Source organism: Macaca mulatta, chromosome 19 (assembly GCF_049350105.2).
Source record: "Macaca mulatta isolate MMU2019108-1 chromosome 19, T2T-MMU8v2.0, whole genome shotgun sequence".
Classification (NCBI taxonomy): Eukaryota; Metazoa; Chordata; class Mammalia; order Primates; family Cercopithecidae; genus Macaca; species Macaca mulatta.
Genome location: NC_133424.1, coordinates 7,204,336 through 7,230,298, shown reverse-complemented (window position 1 = coordinate 7,230,298; position 25,963 = coordinate 7,204,336). Strand labels below are relative to the sequence as shown.

The window sequence follows — 25,963 nt, the reverse complement described above, 5'->3', positions numbered from 1 at the left end:
CTCGTGATCCGCCCGTCTCGGCCTCCCAAAGTGCTGGGATTACAGGCTTGAGCCACCGTGCCCGGCCGCTACTTGTCTTCTTAAATGATCGGCTTGGAAGCCACATGGTAGCTCTTCCGCCGCATTCCATTGGTCAGAGCAAGTCACATGGCCCAACCCAAATTCAAGGGGAAGAGGAGATGAAATAGACTCGGGGGAGGAGTGGCAGGGGCATAACAGGATGGAAAGTGATGGCGAGTGTCTCTGGAGATAGTCTATCATACCCATATTAGCAAAGAATTGCAAATAAATGCCTTGTAAGAGGGGACGACTTGAATGGCTTGAATTTTAAAATTAGTTTATTATTTAATTTTTGGAGACAGCATCTCACTCTGTCACCCAGGCTGGAGTGCAGTAGCCCAATCATGGCTCACTGCAGCCTTGACCTCCCAGGCTCAAGTGTTCCTCCTGCATCAGCCTCTTGAGTAGCTGGGACCACAGGTGCACGCCGATACACCCGGCTAATTTTTTTTGGGGGGGTAAGGGCAGGGTCTTGCTATGTTGTCCAGGCAGAACTCAAACTCCTGGTCTCAAACGATCCTCCTGCCTCGGCCTCTCAAAGTGCTGGGATTACAGGCATGAGCCACTGTGCCTGGCCAAATTTTAAACCAAATTATCAAGCATCCATAGTATGGAATATAACTCTTATTTATTTATTATTATTTTTGAGATGGAGTTTCGTTCTTTTTGCCCAGGCTGGAGTGCAATGGCGCAATCTCGGCTCACTGCAACCCCCGCCTCCCAGGTTCAAGCAATTCTCCTGCCTCAGCCTCCCGAGTAGCTGGAACTACAAGTGCCCACCATCATGCCCGGCTAATTTTTCGTATTTTTAGTAGAGACAGGGTTTCACCGTGTTGGCCAGGATGGTCTCGATCTCTTGACCTCATGATCCGCCCGCCTCGGCCTCCCAAAGTGCTGGGATTACAGGCGTGAGCCACCACGCCTGGCCCGTAACTCATATTTATGGAGTGCCTTCACTGGTTTAATTATATGGTTAGATATGACTGTGAGGGAGAGAAATACCAAAGACTTAGATAAGATAGACATGTCTTTCTCTCCCAGTCACAGTTGAGGTTGGCATCCAGAGTTGGTAGGGTGATTGTGTCACACAAAGTTTCTATTGGCTAGGATCTATTCACATGGCCACACCTGGCTGCAGAGGAGCTGGGAAATTTGTTTATTTATTCCATTGATATTTACTGAGCATTTACTATGTACACAGCATTGGGGTAGAGCTCCTGAGGTTTTTTTGTTTGTTTTATTTTTTTTGAGACGGAGTCTCACTCTGTCGCCCAGGCTGGAGTGCAGTGGTCGGATCTCAGCTCACTGCAAGCTCTGCCTCCCGGGTTCACGCCATTCTCCTGCCTCAGCCTCCCGAGTAGCTGGGACTACAGGCGCCCGCCACCTCGCCCGGCTAGTTTTTTGTATTTTTTAGTAGAGACGGGGTTTCACACCATGTTAGTCAGGATGGTGTCGATCTCCTGACCTTGTGATCCGCCCGTCTCGGCCTCCCAAAGTGCTGGGATTACAGGCTTGAGCCACTGCGCCCGGCCTAGCTCCTGATGTTTTTATTCCTATAAAACAAAGCAAGCAAATGCAAGGAAAAACAGACAACAATCCCTGCTTTCACGGAGTTTTCCTTTTTCTCGCCTTCCTTCCTTCCTTCCTTCCTTCCTTCCTTCCTTCCTTCCTTCCTTCCTTCTTCCTTTTCTCTTCTTTTATTTTATTTTATGTCTTTGTTTTGAGACGGAGTCTTGCTCTGTCGCCCAGGCTGGAGTGCAATGGCACGATCTCGGCTCAGTGCAACCTCCGCCTCCCGAGTTCAAGCGATTCTCCTGCCTCAGCCTCCCAAGTACCTGGGATTACAGGCGTGTGCCACCATGCCCAGCTAATTTTTGTATGTTTAGTAGAGACAAGATTTCACCATGTTGGCCAAGATGATCTCGATCTCTTGACCTTGTGATCCACCCGCCTCGGCTTCCCAAAATGCTGGGAATATGGGCGTGAGCCACTGCCTGGCCCCTTCCCTCCCCGCCCCTCTCCTCCCCTCCCTTCCCCTCCCCTCTCCTTCCTTTCCCTTCTTTCCTTTTTCTTTTGACACAGGGCAGGGTCTTACTTTGTCGCCTAGGCTGGAGTGCAGTAGTGCAATCATGGCTCATTGCAGCCTCAACCTCCTGGGCTCAAGCGATCCTCCTGCCTTAGCCTCCGGAGTAGCTGGGACCACAGGCATGCGCCACCACAGTGGGCTACTTTTTGTATTTTTGGTAGAAACGAGGTCTTGCTATGTTGCCTGAGCTGGTCTTGAACTCCTGGGGTCAAGTGTTTGTTCCACCTCAGTTTCCCAAAGTATTGGGATTACAGGCATGAGCCACCATGCCCGGGCCCAGATCCCCTTTCAAGGAGGGAGTTGCTGACCAGCCAAGGGATGTATTGTGAGCAGAAACCTCCGGCTTCCATGGTTAGGGTCACCTTCAGGTGCAGAGAGCCACTTCCCTCAAAGCCCCATCTGTCCCAGGGCAGCCCACAGCCAGTGACTGGGCAAGGCAGAAGAATAAAGGTCTGGGTATTCTGACTTCACGTGGGATGCTCTGATGAGGCACACTGGCTCTAGAGTCCCTCGCTGATTAGCCAAGGCTTTGTCCATGCTCAACACCACTTTAACTTCTCCCTTTGCCCAGTCCTGTCTGGCCTCCCTCCCTGTCTCACTCCCTCCCTCCCTCGCTACCTTCCTTCCCTCCCTCCCTCCCTCCTTCCTTCCCTCCCTCCTTTCCTTTCTTCTCTCTCTCTCTTTCTTTTATTTTGAAGAGATTGGGGCTCCGTATGTTGCCCAGGCTGATCTCAAACTCTAGGCTCAAGCTATCCACCTGCCTCTGCTTCCCAAAGCGCTGGGATTACAGGCGTGAGCCACCAAACCCAGCCCTGCTGCTGCTTCTTTTTTTTTTTTTTTTTTTGAGATAGCGTCTCACTCTGTTGCTCAGGCTGGAGTGCTGTGGTGCTATCTCAGCTCACTGCAACCTCCACCTCCCAGGTTCAAGCGATTTTTCTGCCTCATCCTCCAGAGTAGCTGGGACTGCAGGCGCCCGTCACCATGCCCAGCTAATTTTTGTATTTTTAGTAGAGATGGGTTTTCACCACATTGGCCAGACTGGTGTCAAACTCCTGACCTCATGATCCAGTCGCCTCAGCCTCCCAAAGTGCTGGGATTACAGGCGTGAGCCACCGTGCCCGGCCTGCTCTGCTTCTTTCTTTGACAACTGTGAGTCCCAATAAAAATCTCACACCCCAAATTATTTCTCAGGATCTGTTCTGGAGAATCCAAATGGTGACTCAGAACTTTTGTCATCTTTTTTTTTTTTTTTTAAATGCCTGTGGAGCATTCCATGTCCATGATATCAAAACCCATAATTTAGTTAACTAGTCCCCTGTAAATGGATGTTTTCTTTGTGATGAAAGATTTTTTCCCTCTCATCAGATTGGTCCTTTAAGAGACCCTTCTGTCTTGGAGAGCTCCAGGGCTCAGTCTTTAATCATCTTTTTTTTTTTCCAGACGAAATCTCGCTCTGTCACGGAGGAGGAGGAGGAGGAGGGGGAGGAGGAGGAGGAGGAGGAGGAGGGGGAGGAGGAGGAGGAGGAGGAGGGGGAGGAGGAGGAGGAGGAGGAGGAGGAGGAGGAGGAGGAGGAGGAGGAGGAGGAGGAAAGAATGAGTGAAATAAAAGGTTAACCTCAGAGTACCCATTTGAGGTTATTGGATTTTGGTAGAGGAGGCAATAGAAATGACATAATGCCACTTAATGAAAACTTTTTTCAAACTCTTTTTTGGAGGAAGGAATGAGACAGACTCAGTTGAAGAGATACTTCCAGATTAGAGCTTCCAGATTTAGCACCTAAAAATACAGGAGGCTCATTTAAATTTGAATTTCAGATACATGAAGAATAATTTTGAGGATAATCCGATCTTATGCAATATTTGGAACATATTTATGCTAAACACTTATCCCTCATTTATCTGAAATTCTGATTTAACTGGGTGTCCTGTATTTTATGTGGCAACCCTTCTTCTGGTAAGTCATGGAGTTAACCCACCTCGGAAGATAATGTGATGGCCAGGCTCAGTGGCTCACGCCTGGAATCCCAGCAGCTTGGGAGGCTGAGGTGGGAGGATCACTTGAGCCTGGGAGTTTGAAAGCAGCCTGGGCAATACAGGGAGACCCCATTTCCAATAATAATAATAATTAAATCATTAAAATAAATAAATAAATAAAATGGAGGGATGACGAGATGAAAATATGGATATATTAACAGCTATGTGATTGAACAAATAGAACAAAATGTTAATTGTAGAATCTAGGCCAGGCGTTGGCAACTACAACCAGTGTATTGTTTGGGTTTTATTTTGTTTTATATTTATTTATTTATTTATAGACAGAGTCTCGCTCTGTCACCCAGGCTGGAGTTTCTGTGGCGCAATCTCGGCTCACTGCAACCTCTGCCTCCTGGATTCAAGCAGTTCTCCTGCCTCAGCCTCCTCTCTGAGTAGCTGGGACTACAGGCACCCGCTACCACGCCTGGCTAATTTTTGTATTTTTAGTAGAGATGGGGGTTTCACCATATTGGTCAGGCTGGTCTCGAACTTCTGACCTCAGGTGATCCACCCACCTCGGCCCCCCAAAGTGCTAGTGCTGGGATTACAGGCATGAGTCACCGCGCCTGGCCTCAGCGTATTGTTTGTAAATGAAGTTGTGTTTGAATAAATTTTTATTGGCACACAGCCACATCCATTTGTTTATAAGTCGTCTGGTTTTTTTGTTTTGATTTTTTTGAGACGGAATCTCACTCTGTCGCCCAGGCTGGAGTGCAATGGCGCGCTCTTGGCTCACTGTAAGCTCCGCCTCCCGGGTTTACGCCATTCTCCTGCCTCAGCCTCTCTGAGTAGCTGGGACTACAGGCGCCCGCCACCACGCCCGGCTAATTTTTTTGTATTTTTAGTAGAGATGAGGTTTCACCATGTTAGCCAGGATGGTCTCGATCTCCTGACCTCGTGATCTGCCTGCCTTGGCCTCCCAAGGTGTTGGGATTACAGGTGTGAGCCACCACGCCCAGCTCACACTTCTAATTTTTAAATTGATTGTTGTTCAGACATGGTGGTTCAGGCCTGTAATCCCAGCACTTTGGGAGGCTGAGGTGGGTGGACTTGAGCCCAGGAGTTGGAGACCTGCCTGGGCAACATGGTGGAACCTCATCCCTACCCCACAAAAATACAAAACTTAGCCAGAAGTGGTAGCACACTTTCGTAGTTTCAACTACTTGGAGTACTAGTAGTTGAAAATACTTGGGAGTAGTTGAAACAGGATGATGGCTTGAGCCCAGGAGTTGGAGGCTGCATAAGCTGATCGTACCACTGCACTCCAACCTGTGCAAAAAAGCAAGACTCTATCTCAAAAATAAAATAAAAAGGCCAGGCGCGGTGGCTCACACCTGTAGTCCCAGCACTTTGGGAGGTTGAGGCAGGAGGATCATGAGATCAGGAGATCGAGACCATCCTGGCTAACACGGTGAAATCCCATCTCTACTAAAAATATAAAAATTAGCTGGGCACAGTGGCGGGTGCCTGTAGTCCCAGCTACTCGGGAGGCTGAGGCAGAAGAATGGCGTGAACCCAGGAGGCGGAGCTTGTAGTGAGCTGAGATTGCGCTACTGCACTCCAGCCTGGATGACAGAACGAGACTCCATCTCAAAATAATAATAATAATAATAATAATAAATAAAATTAAAATAAATTGATTGTTGTGAAATATACCTTCACAAGAGGATATATAACAAACATATGTGGTTTAAAGAAAAAAACAACAAAATAATCCAACAATTGTGCCCCCTGGTATTTACCCAGATGCGTTGAAAACTTATATCTGCACAGGCCGGGCACGGTGGCTCACGCATGCAATCCCAGCACTTTAGGAGGCTGAGGCAAGAGGATCACTTGGGGTCAGGAGTTCAGGACCAGCCTGGCCAACATGGTGAGACCCTGTCTCTACTAAAAATACAAAAAAATTAGCCAGGCATGATTGTGGGCGCCAGTAGTCCTAGCTACTAAGGAGGCCAAGGCAGGAGAATCCACTATTTACTTAACGAGTCTTTAATAAATAAATAAATTAATTAATTGAGATGGAGTTTTGCTCTTGATGCCCAGGATGGAGTGCAATGGCAATGGCGTGATCTTGGCTCTCTGCAACTTCTGCCTCCTGGGTTCAAGCGCTTCTCATGCCTCAGCCTCCCGAGTAGCTGGGATTAAAGGCACCCCACCACGCCTGACTAATATTTCTTTTCTTCTTTTTTTGAGATGGAGTCTCGCTCTGTCACCCAGGCTAGAGTGCAGTGGCGCAATCTCAGCTCACTGCAAGCTCCACCTCCCGGGTTCACGCCATTCTTCTGCCTCCCATTGCCTGGCTAATATTTTGTATTTTTAGTAGAGACAAGGTTTCACCATGTTGACCCGGCTGGTCTTGAACTCTGGATGTCAGGTGATCCACCCATCTTGGGCTCCTGGGATTACAGGCGTGAGCCGCCATGCCTGGCCTACTTATCAATTCTTTAACTCAGTCATGTTTGTGAATAGTTCCATGGTTTTGCTATTGCAGGCAGGGCTGCTCTGAATAATCTTGTACCGGAATCCTGGGTCCATTTGTGGGAGTTTCTCAGGGGGATATAAATCCAGGAAGTGAGTTCCTGGTTGTAGGACATGTTCATTTTCACCTTTACTAAATGTGATGGAGGCAGCCTGTTGTAGTTTATAGATTCAGACTCCTTTCCCACAGGGTAAAGTGGGTACCAGGAAGTGGCTGCTGTGCTAGAGATTACATTTCCCAGCAACCCTTTCATCTAGTGGAGGTCATGTGACTAGTTCTGACCAATAGGAGGTACACCAAAGCCATATTGGGATTGAGAGCCACAAGTTGGGGAGGAAGCTCACGTTTTGTTAGTGGAGGCCACATGTTGAGATGGGGGCCACATGATGGGTATGGAGGCCACATGTTGGGAGCAAAGGGCACATGTTGGGATTGAGAGCCACAGGTTGGGAGGAGGCCCACATTTTGTGAGTGGAGGTCACGTGTTGGGATGGAGGCCACAGGCTGGGATGGAAGCATCATGAGAAGGAAGGAAGGGGCCTGGATTGCTAAATTCTCACTTGCCTGAGCCTTCTGGAATGACTTCACCCTCCATGCTCTTTGCTTATGTGAGATATAACTCTCAGGACACAGATATTTGTTGAATTGTCTTGTTCTAACAGTTTTCCAAAGTGGTTGGCCTCTCACGTTTCTACCACTCCCCCACTTCCCATCCTCACCAGTACTCGGCATCAGCAACTTAAAGAAAAAACTTTCAATCCCAGCACTTTGGAAGGCAGAGGCGGGGGAACACGAGGTCAGGAGATCGAGACCATCCTGGTTAACAAGGTGAAACCCCGTCTCTACTAAAAATACAAAAAATTAGCCGGGCGCGGTGGTGGGCGCCTGTAGTCCCAGCTGCTCGAGAAGCTGAGGCAGGAGAATGGTGTGAACCCAGGAGGCGGAGCTTGCAGTGAGCCATGATCATGCCACTGCACTCCAGCCTGGGCGACAGAGCGAGACTTCGTCTCAAAAAATAAAGAAAAATCTTTTGGCCTGGTGCGGTGACTCATGCCTGTAATCCCAGCACTTTGGGAGGCCGAGGCAGGTGGATCATCTGAGGTCAGGAGTTCAAGACCAGCCTGACCAATATGGGGAAACCCTGTCTCTACTAAAAAAAAAAAAAAATACAAAAATTAGCCGGGGCCGGGCACGGTGGCTCAAGCCTGTAATCCCAGCACTTTGGGAGGCCGAGATGGGCGGATCACGAGGTCAGGAGATCGAGACCATCCTGGCTAACACGGTGAAACCCCGTCTCTACTAAAAAATACAAAAAACTAGCCGGGCGCAGTGGCGGGCGCCTGTAGTCCCAGCTACTCAGGAGGCTGAGGCAGGAGAATGGCGTGAACCCGGGAGGCGGAGCTTGCAGTGAGCTGAGATCCGGCCACTGCACTCCAGCCTGGGCGGCAGAGCGAGACTCCATCTCAAAAAAAAAAAAAAAAAAAAAAAAAAAAATTAGCCGGGTGTGGTGGCAGGCACCTGTCATCTCAGCTACTCCAGAGGCTGCGGCATGAAAATCGTTTGAACCCGGGAGGCAGAGGTTGCAAAAAAAGAGCTGGGCACAGTGGCTCATGACTGTAATCTCAGGACTTTGGGAAGCCGAGGCGGGCAGATCATTTGAGGCCAGGAATTCAAGACCAGCCTGGCCAATATATCAAAACCCTGTCTCTACTATAAATATAAAAATTAGCTGGGTGTGGTGGCAGGCACCTGTAATCCCAGCTACTCAGGAGGCTGAGGCAGGAGAATTTCTTGAACTCCAGAGGCAGAAATTGCAGTGAGCCGGGATCAAGCCACTGCACTCCAGCCTGGGCGACAGAGGGAAACTCCATCTCAAAAACAAAAACAAAAACAAAAACAAAAACTAAGAAACTCTCTTACACAACCAGAATTCATTTATCTACTTCAGAAAACGAACACGGACACAATACTATTATCTACTTTATATTCCATATTCAAATTTCACCAATTACCCAATAATGTTCTTTGTGACTTTGGGCATTGTCAGACTAAAATTTTGCCAATCTGTACGGTAACCATTATTGACTTAAACATTGTCTTTAAACAAGTTCACTTTCCAAAAACATTAACGCATACCTTTACTTCAAAAGGAAATTTTATATTGCTCCACTACATGGAAAGCTACTAAATAAATAGAAAGCAGGTATAAAGACCAATACTGCCGGGTGTGGTGGCTCACGCCTATAATCCCAGCACTTTGGGAGGCCAAGGCGGGCTGATCATGAGGTCAGGAGTTCGAGACCAGCCTGGCCAACATGGTGAAACCTTGTCACTACTAAAAATTAAAAAAATTAGCCAGGTGTGGTGGCAGGTGCCTGTAATCCCAGCTATTTGGGAGGCTGGGATAGGAGAATCGCTTAAACCCAGGAGGCAGAGGTTGTGGTAAGTGGAGGCCACACCATTGTACTCCAGCCTAGGTGACAGAGCAAGACTCCATCCTAAAAAAAAAAAATTAAAAAAAAAAAGAAAGAGGCCGGGCGCGGTGGCTCAAGCCTGTAATCCCAGCACTTTGGGAGGCTGAGACAGGTGCATCACGAGGTCAGGAGATCGAGACCATTCTGGCTAACACCGTGAAACCCCGTCTCTACTAAAAAATACAAAAAACTAGCCGGGCGAGGTGGCGGGCGCCTGTAGTCCCAGCTACTCGGGAGGCTGAGGCAGGAGAATGGCGTAAACCTGGGAGGCGGAGCTTACAGTGAGCTGAGATCCGGCCACTGCACTCCAGCCCGGGCTACAGAGCGAGACTCCGTCTCAAAAAAAAAAAAAACAAAAAAAAAAAAAACAAAAAAAAAAAAAACAAAAAAAGCCCAATGCTAAGATGGGTATAACTCCTTTTTTTTTTTTTTTTTTTTTTTGAGACAAGGTGTTACTCTGTGGCCCAGGTTGGAGTGCAGTGGTGCACACATAACTCACTGCAACTTTGACCTTCTAGGCTCAAGCAATCTTCCCACTTCAACTTCCTAAGAAGTTAAGACCACATGTGTGTACCCCCACTGGCCAACTTTTTAATATTTTATAGAAATAGGGTCCCCATGTTGCCTAGACTGTTTTTTGTTGTTGTTGTTGTTGTTGTTTTGTTTTGAGATGAAGTCTCGCTCTGTTGCCCAGGCTGGATTGCAGTGGCGAAATCTTGGCTCACTGCAACCTCCACCTCCTGGGTTCAAGGGATTCTCCTGCCACAAGAATTGAGCCGGGCGCGGTGGCTCAAGCCTGTAATCCCAGCACTTTGGGAGGCCGAGGCGGGCGGATCACAAGGTCAGGAGATCGAGACCACAGTGAAACCCCGTCTCTACTAAAAATACAAAAAATTAGCCGGGCGCGGTGGCGGGCGCCTGTAGTCCCAGCTACTCAGGAGGCTGAGGCAGGAGAATGGCGGGAACCCGGGAGGCGGAGCTTGCAGTGAGCCGAGATCGCGCCACTGCACTCCAGCCTGGGCAACAGCGTGAGACTCCGTCTCAAAAAAAAAAAAAAAAAAAAAAAAAAAAAGAATTGCTTGAACCCTGGAGGTGGAGGTTGCAGTGAGCCGAGATCACACCATTGCTCTCCAGCCTGGGCAACAGAGCAAGACTCTGTCTCAAAAGAAAAAAAAGAAAGTCAGAGAGAGACTGGAAGAGAGTGCACTGTGGCTGTGAAGGTGGAGGACAGGACCCCGAGTTGAGGGACATGGGTGGCCTCTAGACACTGGATAGGGCAGGAAATGGGTTCTCTCCTGGAGCCTCGACCAGGAACATAGCTGTGATGACATCTTTAGCCTGTAAGACTCATTTCAGGGTCCTGACCTGTAGAAAGGTAAGATGGTAAGTGTGTGTTGTTCTAAGTCATTAAATATGTGGCATCTGTTACAATAACCACTGAGAGCTCACACGCCTCTGTTTGTCACCCTCTCTCTAGCCCCTCCTCTCCTCCTAGCAGAGGCAGAGTTCTCTCTGGGCTCCCACCCACCTGCCTGGCTGCTCTGTCCTCCCCAGTCAGCACCATGATTGCCCAAGTTCTCCAGTCTGGGCTGGGCGTGGGCGTCAGTCACTACCTTACTGCCTGCTATTAAACCCTCGCCAAGATTCAGGATCTCAGCAGCTGGGTCCTGTTCCAGCTATGAGCAGAAAGGGGCCTCAGAGACCATCTGCTCCACCTACACACAGAGCGGAGACTGTTTCAAAATTACTCCATGGGGAAGGAGTCAGGGTCGCTACTAGGGAGCCGGGGTGGCAGTGGTGGGTGGTGTCTGTCTGCCCTCGTGGTCCACCTGGGGAGGGGATTTGGGGGCTAGGGCTGTGGCTAAATGGTGTATGTTTGTGGAGGGGTGCTATACAGAGCCAGGTCAAGCTTTAGTTCCTTTCCCTCCCTCCCTCCCTTCCTCCCTCCCTCCCCTCCCCCTTCCCCTCCCCTCCCCCTCCCTCCCTCCCTCCCTCCCTCCCTCCTTCCCTCCCTCCCTCCTTCCTTCCTTCCTTCCTTCCTTCCTTCCTTCCTTCCTTCCTTCCTTCCTTCCTTCCTTCCTTCCTTTCTTCTTTCCGCCTTGCCTTGCCTTGACTTGCCGTTCCTTGGAGACAGAGTCTTGCTCTGTCCCCCAGGCTGCAGTACAGTGGCACGGTCTTGGCTCACCGCAACCTCCACCTCCCAGGTTCAAGCGATCGTCGTACCTCAGCCTCCCGAGTAGCTGGGACTACAAGCACGCGCCACCACACGCTGTTATTATTTTTATTTTTATTAGAGACAGGGTCTCACCATGTTGGCCAGGCTGGTCTTGAACTCCTGACCTCAAGTGATCCGCCAGCCTCGGCCTCCCAAAATGCTGGGATTACAGGTGTGAGCCACCATGCCCAGCCCCAAACCCCTCTTTTAAAAACCTAAATCAATACTTTGTAAAATTATGGTAAAAGATACATAACAGGAAACTGATCATTTTAATCATCAAGTGCACAGTTCAGCAGCATTAAGCACATTCACATGTCTGTGCAACCGTCACCACCGTCCCCTCTGGAACTTTCTCATCTTCCCAAACTGAAACTCTGTCCCCAAGAAACACTCCACATCCCCCTCCCCAGCCCCTCATACCCCCCATTCTACTTCCTGTCTCTGTGACTCTGAGGACTTTAGGGACTTCCTAGGAGTGGGATCACATAGGATTTGTCCTTTTGTATCTGGCTTATTTCACCCAGCTTGATGTCCTCAAAGTTTATCCATGTTGTTGCCTGTGTCAGAACTTCCTTCCTTTTTCAGGGCTGAATAATATTCCATGGTATGGATGAACCACACACATTGTGTTTATCCATTCATGTACTAATTAAAACTCTAACTCAATCCCTTTAACAAAACAAAACAAAAAAAAGATTTTTAGGCTGGGCACGGTGGCTCACGCCTGTAATCAGCACTTTGGGAGGCTGAGGCGGGAGGATCACCTGAGGTCATGAGATCCAGACCAGCCTGGGCAACGTGGTGAAATCCCATCTCTACTAAAAATGTAGAAGTTAGCTGGACATGGTGGTGGGCGCCTGTAATCCCAGCTATCGGGAGGCTGAAGCAGGAGAATCACTTGAACCCGGGAGGCGGAGGTTGCAGTGAGCCGAGATTGCGCCATTGCACTCTAGCCTGGATGACAGGGAGAGACTCGGTCTTAACAAAAGAAAAAAAAAAAAGATTTTTAGGCCAGGTGCAGTGGCTCATACATGTAATCCTAGCAGTTTGGAAGGCTGAGGTGGAAGGATCGCTTGAGCTCAGGAATTAGAGACCAGCCTGGGAGACATAGTGAGAACCCGTCTCTACAAAAAAATAGAAAACATTTGCCTGGCCTGTAGTCCCAGCTACTTGGGAGGCGAAGGTGTGAGGATCACTTGAGCCCAGGAGTTTGAAGCTGCGGTGGCCTGTGATTGCACCACTGTACTCAAGCCTGGCAACAGAGTGAGACCGTCTATCAAAAACATTTTAAAAAATTGGAATAATTATAAACTTTCAGGAACCTGCAATAATAGTATAGAACAATCCCAGGTAACCTTCACTAAGTTTCTCCCAGTGGTACCTCTTTTATGACTATACAATTTCACAACCAGAACGGTGACATAAATATGACCTATAGGCCATATTCAGATTTCAACAGCTTTTCCCATGCATTCATGTGTTAGGCAATTTTCTTTTCATATTCTCAGAAAAATGGGAGCAAATCTATGCAATACTATCACATGTATAGATTTGTGCAAACACAACCACAATTTTTTTTTTTCTCGAGATGGAGTCTCGCTCTGTCGCCCAGGCTGGTGTGCAGTGGTGCGATCTCGGCTCACTGCAAGCTCCGCCTCTCAGGTTCACGCCATTCTCCTGCCTCAGCCTCCCAAGTAGCTGGGACTACAGGCACCCACTACGCCGGGCTAATTTTTGTATTTTTAGTAGAGACGGGGTTTCACCATGTTAGCCAGGATGGTCTTGATCTCCTGAACTTATGATCCGCCCGCCTTGGCCTCCCAAAGTGCTGGGATTACAGGAGTGAGCCACCGCGCCCGGACGAACCACAATTGTAAAACTTAAATTTATTTTGGCCAGGGCACAGTAGCTCATACCTGTAATTCCAGCAACTGGGGAGGCAAAGGTGAGAAGATTGCTTGAGCCCAGGAGATTGACACTGCTGTGAGCTAGGATTGTACCACTGCACTCCAGCCTAGGCAATGGAGCAAGACTCCATCTCTTAAAAATACATATATATATTTATTATTTTATTTTTATTTTATTTAATTAATTTTTTTTTGAGACAGAGTTTCGTTCTTTTTGCCCAAGCTGGAGTGCAGCGGTGGGATTAGAGGCATGAGCCACTGCACTGGGCCAAAATATTATTATTTTAAAAAGAAAACTTTGGGGCTGGGCGCGGTGGCTCACGCCTGTAATCCCAGCACTTTGGGAGGCCAAGGTGGGTGGATCACGAGGTCAGGAGATCGAGACCATCCTGGCTAACACAGTGAAACCCCGCCTCTACTAAAAATACAAAAAAATTAGCCGGGCATGGTAGTGGGTGCCTGTAGTCCCAGCTACTCGGGAGGCTGAGGCAGAAGAATGGTGTGAACCCGGGAGGCAGAGCTTGCAGTGAGCCAAGATCATGCCACTGCACTCCAGTCAGGGCAACAGAGCAAGACTCCATCACAAAAAAAAAGAAAAAAAGAAAAGAAAAAGAAAACTTTGGCCGGGCTGGGTGGCTCATGCCTGTAATCCCAACTACTCAGAAGGCTCAGGCAAGAGAATCGCTTGAACCTGGGAGACAGAGAGGTTGCAGTGAGCCGAGATCATGCTACTGCACTCCAGCCTGGGAAACAGAGCAAACACCATCTCAAAAAAAATAAATAAATAAAGGAAACTTTGTAACCCTACTGTGAATGGAAAGTAGATATGGCTTACCATGAATACAAGCTTATCAAAAAATAAATACAATATAAACAAATCATGTTACTAAATTCCAAGTGAGTACTGTTGCTTAATGAAGGGTTTTATTTTCTTTTTTGTCAAAGTCATTAAGTGTTAAGAGACATAAAACATATTAGCACTGACTGAGCCTCTCTCTTCCAAGAATTGGAAATTGAAAAAGTTGATTACTTTCAGACAGTTCAGGGATTATTATTATTATTTTTATTTATTTATTTATTTATTTTGAGACGGAGTCTCACTCTGCCGCCCAGACTGGAGTGCAGTGGCCGGATCTCAGCTCACTGCAAGCTCCGCCTCCCGGGTTCACGCCATTCTCCTGCCTCAGCCTCCCGAGTAGCTGGGACTACAGGCGCCCGCCACGGCGCCCAGCTAGTTTTTTGTATTTTTTAGTAGAGACGGGGTTTCACCGTGTTAGCCAGGATGGTCTCGATCTCTTGACCTCGTGATCCACCCGTCTCGGCCTCCCAAAGTGCTGGGATTACAGGCTTGAGCCACCGCGCCCGGCCATTATTATTATTAGTATTACTATTATTATTATTCTTTTTTTTTTTTGAGAGGGAGTCTCGCTCTGTCACCCAGGCTGGAGTGCAGTGGTACAGTCTTGGCTCACTGCAACCTCTGCTTTCTGGGTTTAAGCAATTCTCCTGCCTCAGCCTCCTGAGTAGCTGAGATTATAGGTGTGTGCCACGACACCAGGCTAATTTTTGTATTTTTAGTAGAGACGGCATTTCACCAAGTTGTCCAGGCTAGTCTTGAACTCCTGACCTCAAGTGATCCACCTGTCTCAGCCTCCCAGAGTGCTGGGATTACAGGCACGAGCCACCGCGCCTGGCCCAGTTCAGTGATTGGAATGCAGGGCAACATAGCACCACAATTTATCTTTCTTTCTTTTTCTTTGTCTGTTCTGTTCTTTTCTTTTTTCTTGAGTCAGAGCCTCGCTCTGTCACCCGGGCTGAAGTGCAGTGGCATGATCTCGGCTCACTACAACCTCCGCCTCCCAGGTTCAAGCGATTTTCCTGCCTCAGCCTCCTGAGTAGCTGGGACTACAGGCACCCGCCACCACGCCTGGCTAATTTTTTATATTTTTAGTAGAGATGGGGTTTCACTGTGTTAGCCAGGATGGTCTCGATCTCCTGACCTCGTGATCCGCCCGCCTTGGCTTCCTAAAGTGCTGGGATTACAGGTGTGAGCCACCGCGCCCGGCCCACAGTTTATCTTTCTATGGAAACATCGTGTCAGCTCACTAAATCTTCACAACAGGCCCGAGAGGGCAGTACCATCATTATTTTCACCACCTTATAGGTGAGGAAACTGAGGCGTCAGACAGGTGGTGTGGCTTGCCTGTCTCTATCATTTCCTAATTGTGTGATTTATGGTAAGTTCCCTAACTTCTCTGGGCTTTAGTTTCCTTGCTAGTGATTACTAGCAAGAGATAGGATCGCATGAGCTCAGGATTTCAAGGCTGCAGTGAACTATGATTGCACCACTGCACTTCAGCCTGGGCAACAGAGCAAAACCCTGTCTCAAAAGAGAAAAAGAGGCCAGGTGCAGTGGCTCACGCCTGTAATCCCATCACTTTAGGAAGCCGAGACGGGTGGAGTTCGAGACCAGCCTGGCCAACATGGTGAAACCCCGTCTCTACTAAAAATACAAAAATTGGCCGGATGTGCTGGTGGGTGCCTGTAAATCCAGCTACTCGGGAAGCTGAGGCAGGGGAATTGCTTGAACCCGGGAGGCGGAGGTTGCAGTGCACTGAGATCATGCCATTGCACACCAGCCTGGTCCACAAGAGCAAAACTCTGTCTCAAAAAAAAAAAAAAAAGAAAGAAAGAAAGAAAGAAAAAAAAAGAAAAGGGATAACAATAGTTCCTGGCGCTTAGGATTTTTTTTTTTTTTTTTTTTTTTTTTTTTTTTTTTTTTTTTTTTGAGACAGAGTCTTGCTCTGTCACCCAGGCTGGAGTGCAGTGACACGATTTTGGCTCACTGCAAGCTCCTTCTCCCGGGCTCATGCCATTCTCCTGTCTCAGCCTCCCAAGTAGCTGGGACTACAGGCACCCGCCAACATGCCCAGCTAATTTTTTGTATTTTTAGTAGAGACGGGGTTTCACCGTGTTAGCCAGGATGGTCTGGATCTCCCGACCTCATGATCCACCCACCTCAGCCTCCCAAAGTGCTGGGATTACAGGCGTGAGCCACCACGTCTGGGGTAGGATTGTTTTTTTTTTTTTTTTTTTTTGAGACGGAGTCTCGCTCTGTCGCCCAGGCTGGAGTGCAGTGGCCGGATCTCAGCTCACTGCAAGCTCCGCCTCCCGGGTTCACGTCATTCTCCTGGCTCAGCCTCCCGAGTAGCTGGGACTACAGGCGCCCACCACCTCGCCCGGCTAGTTTTTTGTATTTTTTTAGTAGAGACGGGGTTTCACGTGTTAGCCAGGATGGTCTCGATCTCCCGACCTCGTGATCCGCCCGTCTCGGCCTCCCAAAGTGCTGGGATTACAGGCTTGAGCCACCGCGCCCGGCCAAGAATTGTTAAGAACATTAAATGAAGGCTGGGCACGGTGGCTCACGCTTGTAATCCCAGCACTTTGGGAAGTTGAAACAGATCACAAGGTCAGGAGTTCGAGGTCAGCCTGGTCAATATGGTGAAACCCCATCTCTAATAAAATACAAAAGTTAGCTGAGTGTGGTGGCGGGTGCCTGTAGTCCCAGCTACTCGGGAGGCTGAGGCTGAGGCAGGGGAATGGCGTGAACCCGGGAGGCAGAGCTTGCAGTGAGCGGAGATCGTGCCGCTACACTCCAGCCTGGGCGACAGAGCTAGAATCCATTTCAAAAAAAAAAAAGAACATTAAATGAGATGATACTGAACATCAAGCACTTAAAGAAAAATAATAAGTAATATAATTAATTAGTTATTAAATTATATGTTAATTAATTATTATATAACATTATTATATTAAAAATAACACACTAAAATATTTAATATATTATATAAAATATTATTTTTAATATGGTAATTTTATATTTTGATATAATATTGCTATTATATAATAAGTAATTACATAATAGTATTGTTATTCACACTTTTGCTAACTCCTTGCTAAGGCCAGGCTCTTTTAATTATAATAATAATAATTGTTATTATTCCCACAAAGTTGACTTAAAGTTCAAGGCCAGCTTCAGTAAGAAAACTCACTACCATCCATCGAGCGCCTACTCTGACATAGGCAGTGGGCTAAGCCTTTGACATGCTTTATCTCCGTCTTCCTTTGTTGAGGTTGGTTCTGTCACCATCCTCTCCGTATGACAGGTGAGCAAAAAGAGGATCAGAGAGGTAAATTCACTCGCCCAAGGTCACACAGCTTAAAGCAGAGGAACTCAGGCCAGGTGAGTTGGGTCATGCGTATATAATCCCGGCACTTTGGGAGGCTGAGGCGGGCAGATGACCTGAGGTCAGGAGTTTGAGACCAGCTTGACCAACATGGTGAAATCCTATCTCTACTAAAATACAAAAAAATTAGCTATATGTGGTGGCGGGTGCCTGTCATCCCAGCTACTTGGGAGGCTGAGGTAGGAGAATCGCTTGAACCCAGGAGGCGGAGATTGCAGCGAGCTGAGATTGTGCCACTGCACTCCAGCCTGTGTGACAGAGCCAGACTCCATCTCAATTAAAAAAAAAAAAAAAAAAAAGGCAAGTAGAGGAACTCAGCATTCAAACCCAAGCCTATGTCACTCAGAGCTTTCCGCAACCCTTGGAAGCCAGGACTGCGGATCCTAGACCTGAAACCCCAAAGGTTTCCTCTCCTCACAGAGGCTTTGAAGTGGCTTCTGGTGGAAGATGGGACATTCTGAGCAGATGAGGTCTTCACTCTAAGAGTTGGGGGCCTCAATCCAGCCCAACTTTCCCTAGCCGAAACAGGAAGACAGAGGTCCTTAAAGGCGAAATGAATGTCAAGGTTACAGAGACAAGGATTTCAGGGGAGCTGAGCTGAGCCCACTGGGGTAGGTGTCCAGCTGCTGCCCCAACCTAGGCAGCAGCAACGTGTGGCTTTGGATGGTGCCAGGACAGTAAAACCTGAGTTCAGAGCCAGCCTAGGGTTACCATCTGTGTGCCCTCTCAAATGACTGTGCTCCGTGTCTCTGTTTACTCGTCTGTAAACTTGGGATAGCCATGCTACTCATCTCAATGGACTCTACGTTATTATTTTTGAATGACAGTTCTAAAAACAGTCCCCTCCCTTCAATCCCAGCATCTTGGGAGGCTGAGGCGTGAGGATCACTTGAGCCCAGGAGTTCGAGACCAGCCTTGGCAACATGGCAAGATCACGACTTTACAAAATATAAAATAAAAAAAATAAAAAATTAGCTAGGCATGGTGGCAGACTGTGCCTGTGGTCCCAGCTGCTTGGGAGGCTAAAGCAGGAACGTTGCTGGAGCCCAGTTGTTTGAGGTTGCGGTGAGCTATGACTGTGCTACTGCACTCCAGCCTGGCTGACAGAGCAAGACCCTGACTCTAACAAATAAGTATATAAAAAATAGTACAGATGTGGTGGCTCACGCTTGTAATCCTCGCACTGTGGGAGGCTGAGGCAGGCGGATTGCTTGAGGTCAGTAGTTGGAGACCAGCCTAGGCAACATGGTGAAATCCTGCCTCTACTAAAAATACAAAAATTAGCTGGGTGTGGTGGTGGGTGCCTGTCATCCCAGTTACTTGGGAGGCTGAGGCAGTAGAATTGCTTGAACCCGGGAGGCGGAGGTTGCAGTGAGCTGGGAGACTGCGCCATTGCACTCCAGCCTGGGCAACAGAGTGAGACACCATCTCAAAACAAAAACAAAAACAAAACGAAATAAAACAAACAAACAAAAAAATTAGCCAGGCGTGGTCGCAGCATGTGCCTGTAGTCCTGGCTACGTAGGAGGCTGAGGCAGGAGTATTGTTTGAGCCCAGGAGTTTGAGGCTGCGGTGAGCTATGATGATGCCACTGTACTCCAGCCTGAGCAACAGAGCAAGACCCTAACTCTAATAAATAAATAAGTACATAAAAGATAAAAACAGTTCCCTCCACTGCCCCCCACCCCAATTCCTATTCCTGGGGAGTCTGGATGGGAGCCCTCTTCCCTGCATACTCCTGCCCCCTGCCCTGCCTGGACAGTGCTAGCGCCATGGCTTATGCCCAGGGCTGCTCTCACTGCACAGCCAGGCTGCCCTGGTGCAACTGGGGAGCGGCCCAGCAGGTTTTTCCTCTCAGTCTGCCTGCCGCGGGGCACCGGGCTGTCCTCTCCCCGCCTCACCAGGGCCCGGCCTTCCCAAACTTGCCTTCTCCTCTCTGCCGGGCACAGCCGGCTGGCGGTGGCCACTGAGACAAGATGCCTAGCATCTTCGCCTATCAGAGCTCCGAGGTGGACTGGTGTGAGAGCAACTTCCAGTACTCGGAGCTGGTGGCTGAGTTCTACAACACGGTGAGTGCGCGGGTGTGTGAAGGACTCTCTCCAGTTGCCGGTTCGAGTCCTGGTTCCTCCCCATACATCCTTACTGGGGAATCTTGCTGGAGTGGTTCCCCTGTCTGAGCCCTAGTTTTCTCATCTGTTAGCCAAAGAGTCCCAGCTTTCATTCATTTACTCGTCTTTACTTGATGCCAGGCTCTGTGGTAGGTTTTAGAGACACATCGGTGGCCAGGAAAAGAGCCGGTTTCTGTCTTGCCTAAGCTAACGCTGATGTGACTGCAGGCATTTGCAACCGGGATGGATGGTGTCTTCTTGGGGGGCAAAGAGGCAGCTGTGGTTGGGGGAAGCAGAGGGCGCCCTTGAGCCAGAGGGAATGGGCCAATCAGGAAAGGTTTCCTGGAAGAGGTGACTGTGTCTGTCTTGTTTGTAGCTGTACCCTCTGATCAACTTGTCCCGGTGTGCCCGGGACTATCCTGGTTTCTGTATTTAAAAAGTTCTACCTCTTGGCTGGGCGCAGTGGCACACGTCTGTAATCCTAGCACTTTGGGAGGCCAAGGTGGGTGGATTGCCTGAGCTCAGGAGTTCGAGATCACCCTGGGCAACGTGGTGAAAGCCCATCTCTACTAAAATAAAAAATTAGCTGGGTACGGTGTCAGGCATCTGTAGTCCAAGCTACTCAGGAGGCTAAGGCATGAGAATCGCTTAAACCCAGGAGGCAGAGGTTGCGGTGAGCTGAGATTGTGCCACTGTACTCCAGCCTGGGTGAAAGAGTGAGACTCTGTCTCACAAAGAAAAAAAAAAAATCCCACCTCCTAGGAAACCCCTCAGTTCTGGGCATTCTCGGTGGTCTTCTTTTTCCCTGTTAAAACACCACACGGGAAGTGCTAAAAAATCATGGATGTACCTACCGCCATGGCTCATGCCTGTAACCCCAGCAATTTGGAAGGCCGAGGCAGGAGGATCGCTTGAGCCCAGGAGTTCCAGACTAGCCTGGGCAACATAACAAGACTGTGTCTCTACAAAAAGTTCTTAAAAATTAGCTGGGAGTGGTGGTGCGTGCTTGTAGTCCAGCTACTTGGGAGGCTGAGGTGGGAGGATTTCTTGAACCCAAGAAGTGGAGGCTGCAGTGAGCTGAGGTCATACTGCTGCACTCCAGTCTGGGCGACAGAGGGAGACCCTGTCTCAAAAAAAAAAAAAAAAAAAAGGCCGGGCGCGGTGGCTCAAGCCTGTAATCCCAGCACTCTGGGAGGCCGAGACGGGCGGATCACGAGGTCAGGAGATCAAGACCATCCTGGCTAATACGGTGAAACCTCGTCTCTACTAAAAAAATACAAAAAACTAGCCGAGCGAGGTGGCGGGCGCCTGTAGTCCCAGCTACTCGGGAGGCTGAGGCAGGAGAATGGCGTGAACCCAGGAGGCGGAGCTTGCAGTGAGCTGAGATCCGGCCACTGCACTCCAACCCGGGCGACAGAGCGAGACTCCATCTCAAAAAAAAAAAAAAAAAGGAAAAGGCCAGGCACGGTGGCTCATGCCTGTAATCCCAGCACTTTGGGAGGCTGAGGCAGGCTGATCACCTGAGGTCAGGAGTTTGAGACCAGCCTGGCCAACATGGTGAAACCCCGTCTCTACTAAAAATACAAAAATTAGCCGGGCATGGTGGCAGGTGCCTGTAGTCCCAGCTACTCAGGAGGCTGAGGCAGGAGAATCACTTGAACCCGGGAGGCGGAGCTTGCAGTGAGCGGGAGGCGGAGCTTGCAGTGAGCCAAGATTGCGTCACTGCACTCCAACCTGGGATTACAGGTGCCCACCACCACGCCTGGCTAATTTTTGTATTTTTAGTAGAGACAGGGTTTCACCATGTTGGCCAGGCTGGTCTCGAGCTCCCAACCTCAGGTGATCCGCCCACCTCAGCCGCCCAAAGTGCTGGGATTACAGGCATGAGCCACCATGCCTGGCCTCGTAGTGCTTAGTTCTATGCCCTGCACATAGCCCCTGCTCGGTGAGCAAAAGAGTGCTTGCTGGCCGGGTGCAATTGCTCACACCTGTAATCCCAGCACTTTGGGAGGCCGAGGGGAGTGGATCATGAGGTCAAGAGATCAAGACCATCCTGGACAACATGGTGAAATGCCGTCTGTACTAAAAATACAAAAAATTAGCCAGGCGTGGTACCGGGTGCCTGTAGTCCCAGCTACTCAGGAGGCTGAGGCAGGAGAATCACTTGAACCAAGGAGGCGGAGCTTGCAGTGAGCCAAGATTGCATCACTGCGCTCCAGCCTGGCGACAGAGTGAGACTTCATCTCAAAAAAAAAAAAAAAAAAAGAGTGCTTGCTGTGTACCAGGCATGGCCCTAAACATTTTACATGAAACACCTCCTTTAATGTGCACAGTGACGTTGGGAGTTAGACGCAATCTATATGATATAGACTTCTTCCCATTTTCCGGGTGATGAAACAGGTGTTCAAGGAGTTTGAAGGCTGTGCTCAGGGTCACCCTGGTTATTAGAGCCAGGACTTAAAACTTGGTGAGTCCAGGAGACTTTTTTGGGAGGAGGGTCGGAGGCTTAGTTCCAGGATGCTCAGGTTGCTCTGATCCTGTTACCTTTGACCCCGGGGTTTCCCATATCTGGGAAGTGGGATTATGAGACTCCGGGATCCTCATGGTCTCACTGATTTTTTCTCTTCCTTGGCCAGAGATATAGTTTCCGGTCCTCAGTAGTTCCACCTGTAACGTGGGAGGGAGCTGAATGATTGGTCCTCGGAGGCTGAGATGATGGGTAAGGGCTCTAGAGCTCTTCTCTCTGGAGTCCCCAGCATCCACCGCGGTACAGTGTTCTTTTTTCATCCCACCTCCAGATGAGACCCCCTGCAGAAGGCACTGGGAGGCCGGCTGTGGTGGCTCTCACCTTTAATCCTAGTACTTTGGAAGGTCAGGACAGGAGGATCACTTGAGGCCAGAAGTTCAAGACTACCCTGGGCAGCCAGGCGCGGTAGCTCAAGCCTGTAATCCCAGCACTTTGGGAGGCCAAGACAGGCGGATCACGAGGTCAGGAGATCGAGACCATCCTGGCTAACAAGGTGAAACCCCGTCTCTACTAAAAAATACAAAAAACTAGCCGGGTGAGGTGGCGGGCGCCTGTGGTCCCAGCTACTCGGGAGGCTGAGGCAGGAGAATGGCGTGAACCCGGGGGCGGAGCTTGCAGTGAACTGAGATCTGGTCACTGCACTCCAGCCTGGGCGACAGAGCAAGACTCCGTCTCAAAAAAAAAAAAAAAAAAAAAAAAAAAAAAAAAAAAGACTACCCTGGGCAACATAGCAAGATCCGGTCCCTACACAAAATTTAAAAACTAGCTGTGGGCTGGGCATCGCTGGCTCATGCCTGTAATCCCAGCACTTTCGGAGGTCAAGGCGGGTATATCACTTGAAGTCAGGAGTTTGAGACCAGCCTGGTCAACATGGTGAAACCGCATCTCTACTAAAAATACAAAAATTAGCTGGGCATGGTGGCGCATGCCTATAATCCCTGCTACTGGGGAGGTTTAGGCACGAGAATCACTTGAATCTGGGAGGTGGTGGTTGCAGTGAGCTGAGATCACAGCATTACACTCCAGCCTGGGTGACAGAGCAAGACTCCATCTCAAAAAATTAAAAATTAAAAAAAATTTTTTGGCCGGGCGCGGTGGCTCAAGCCTGTAATCCCAGCACTTTGGGAGGCTGAGACGGGCGGATCACGAGGTCAGGAGATCGAGACCATCCTGGCTAACACGGTGAAACCCCGTCTCTACTAAAAAATACAAAAAAAAACTAGCTGGGCGAGGTGGTGGGCGCCTGTAGTCCCAGCTACTCGGGAGGCTGAGGCAGGAGAATGGCGGGAACCCGGGAGGCGGAGCTTGCAGTGAGCTGAGATCCGGCCACAGCACTCCAGCCTGGGTGACAGAGTGAGACTCCGTCTCAAAAAAAAAATAAATAAATAAAAATAAAAAAAATAAAAAAAAATAAAAAAATAAAAAAAAAATTTTTTGTTTTTGTTTTTTGAGATGGAGTCTTGCTCAACCAGGCAGGTGTGGCCTGATCTCAGCTCACTGCAAGCTCCGCTTCCCAAGTTCACGCCATTCTCCTGCCACAGCCTCCCAAGTAGCTGGGACTACAGGCGCCCGCCACCACGCCTGCCTAATTGTTTTGTGCTTTTAGTAGAGACGGGGTTTCACCGCGTTATCCAGGATGGTCTCAATCTCCTGACCTCGTGATCCACCCGTCTCGGCCTCCCAAAGTGCTGGGATTAGAGGCGTGAGCCACCGCACCCAGCCAAAAATTACAAATTAAAAAATTAAAAATAAAATAAAAACTATCTGGTAGGCTGAGGCAGGAGGATTGCTTGAGTCCAGGAGTTTGAAGCTGCAGTACTCTGTTATTGCATCACCGTATTCCAGCCTGGGCAACAGAGTGAGATCCTGTCTCTAAAAAATAAAAGGCACCTAGAAAGGGCTGATTCAGGTGTGTGCTGAGCCCGAGTATAGCTGTGTGTTCTTATTGCATGCGAAATTGTCCTCCACTGGATTCTCCTGTAGCCTGTCCCCAAATAAAATAAATTGAGCCACCTGTAGCTACCTGGTAAGGCTGCAGGTGTCAAACTCCTCTGATCATGACACCTATTAGGAAAGAGATTTTACATCATCATCATCCCATACCTGCCTTTCCAGATGTGTATCATACAGAAACAAAAGTTGCACAAAACGAGACTTACCTTTCCCTGGTACAAACACACCCGGATCTATTCTATTCTATTCTATTCTATTCTATTCTATTCTATTCTATTCTAATAAAAAAGCCTCTATCCAAACAGGTCAGGGGATGAGGAATAGAATCAGAGTTATGTGAGAAAGGGCTTTCCCAAGACCTTCTCCTCCAATACACTTCTGAGTATCCCAAACCTATAGCTAATAAATCATACAGTTCAAAAGGGTCGGGTGGGTGGCAAAATTTTTCTTTTCATGTTTATTTTATTTTATTTTTATTTTACTGTTTTTAGAGACACTGTCTCACTCTATTGCCCAGCCTGGAATGCAGTGGTGCCATCATAGCTGACTGCAGCCTTGACCTCCTGGGCTTAAGTGATCTTCCTGCCTCAGCCTTCAAAATAGCTGCAACCACAGGTGCGTGCCACCAAACACAGCTAATTTTTAAATTTTTATACAGATGGGTGCTGGGCACAGTGGCTCACACATGTAATCCCAGCACTTTGGAAGGCCGAGGTGGTTCAATCACTTGAGCTCAGGAGTTCAAGACCAGCCTGTACAGCATGATGAAACCCCATTTCTATAAAAAAAAAAAAAAATTAACTGGGCATGGTGGCACGCATCCGTAGTCCCAGCTACTCGGAAGACCGAGGCAGGAGAATTGCTTGAACCTGGGAAGTGGAGGTCACAGTGAGTGGCGATGGTGCCACTGCACTGCAGCCTGTGTGACGGAGTGAGACCCTGTCTAAAAAAAACTGTTTTGTATAGAGATGGGGTCTTGCTATGCTGCCCAGGCTGGGCTCAAGTAATCCTTGTGCCTTCATTTCCCAAAGTGATAGGATTACAGACATGAGCCACTGCACCCAGTGCCAACCTTTTCTGTACAGGGCTAGCTAGTAAATATTTTTGGCTTTTCTTTTGAGATAGAGTCTCACTCTGTTGCCCAGGCTGGAGTGCAGTGGTGCAATCTCTATCTTGGTTCATTGCAACCTCCGTCTCCCTGGTTTAAGCAATTTTCCTGTCTCAGCCTCCCGAGTAGCTGGAACTACAGGCACCTGACACCACGCCTGGCTAACTTTGGTATTTTTAGTAGAGACGGGGTTTCACCATGTTGCTCAGGCTGGTCTTGAACTCCTGACCTCAGGTGATCCACCCTTCTTGGCTTCCCAAAGTGCTGGGATTACAGCCAAGAGCCACTGCACCCGGTCAACATTTTTGGCTTTGTGGGCCATCCAGACTCTGTCTCAACTACACAACTATGCCACTGTAGCTGAAAACCAGCCATAGATAATAGATAAATAAATGGGTGTGGCTATATGACAATAATTGGGTGTGGCTGTATGATAAATGGGTGTGGCTGGAGTTTCAGACCAGCCTGAGCAATATAGTGAGACTCCATCACTACAAAAAATTTAATAATAATAATAATAATAAAAAGGCTGGGCACGGTGGCTCACGCCTGTAATCCCAGCACTTTGGGAGGCCGAGGCGGGCGGATCACGAGGTCAGGAGATTGAGACCATCCTGGCTAACATGGTGAAACCCATCTCTACTAAAAATACAAAAATTGGCTGGGCGCGGTGTCTCACGCCTGTAATCCCAGCACTTTGGGAGGTCGAGACGGGCGGATCACGAGGTCAGGAGATCGAGACCATCCTGGCTAGCACAG

At 48.8% G+C, this 25,963-nt stretch overlaps 1 protein-coding gene across 5 annotated transcripts in view; it reads left to right on the top strand.

The window, feature by feature from the left end:
- The window catches only part of ACER1 (alkaline ceramidase 1), a 49,874-nt gene that overhangs the window by 8,520 nt on the left and 15,391 nt on the right, over positions 1 to 25,963 (top strand). Inside the window, exons 1-2 of one of the 5 annotated variants that reach the window (XM_001087211.5) lie at positions 12,547 to 12,770; positions 18,744 to 19,577. The exons of 2 other annotated variants lie outside the window; for them this stretch is intronic. In XM_001087211.5, the coding sequence (XP_001087211.2) occupies positions 19,485 to 19,577 (93 nt within the window). In that variant the 5' untranslated portion in view covers positions 12,547 to 12,770; positions 18,744 to 19,484. Of the gene's footprint in view, positions 1 to 12,546; positions 12,771 to 18,743; positions 19,578 to 22,252; positions 22,336 to 24,587; positions 24,712 to 25,963 lie in introns of those variants that run through there. 2 more of the 5 variants (XM_077979616.1, XM_077979617.1) reach the window with 2 other exon arrangements.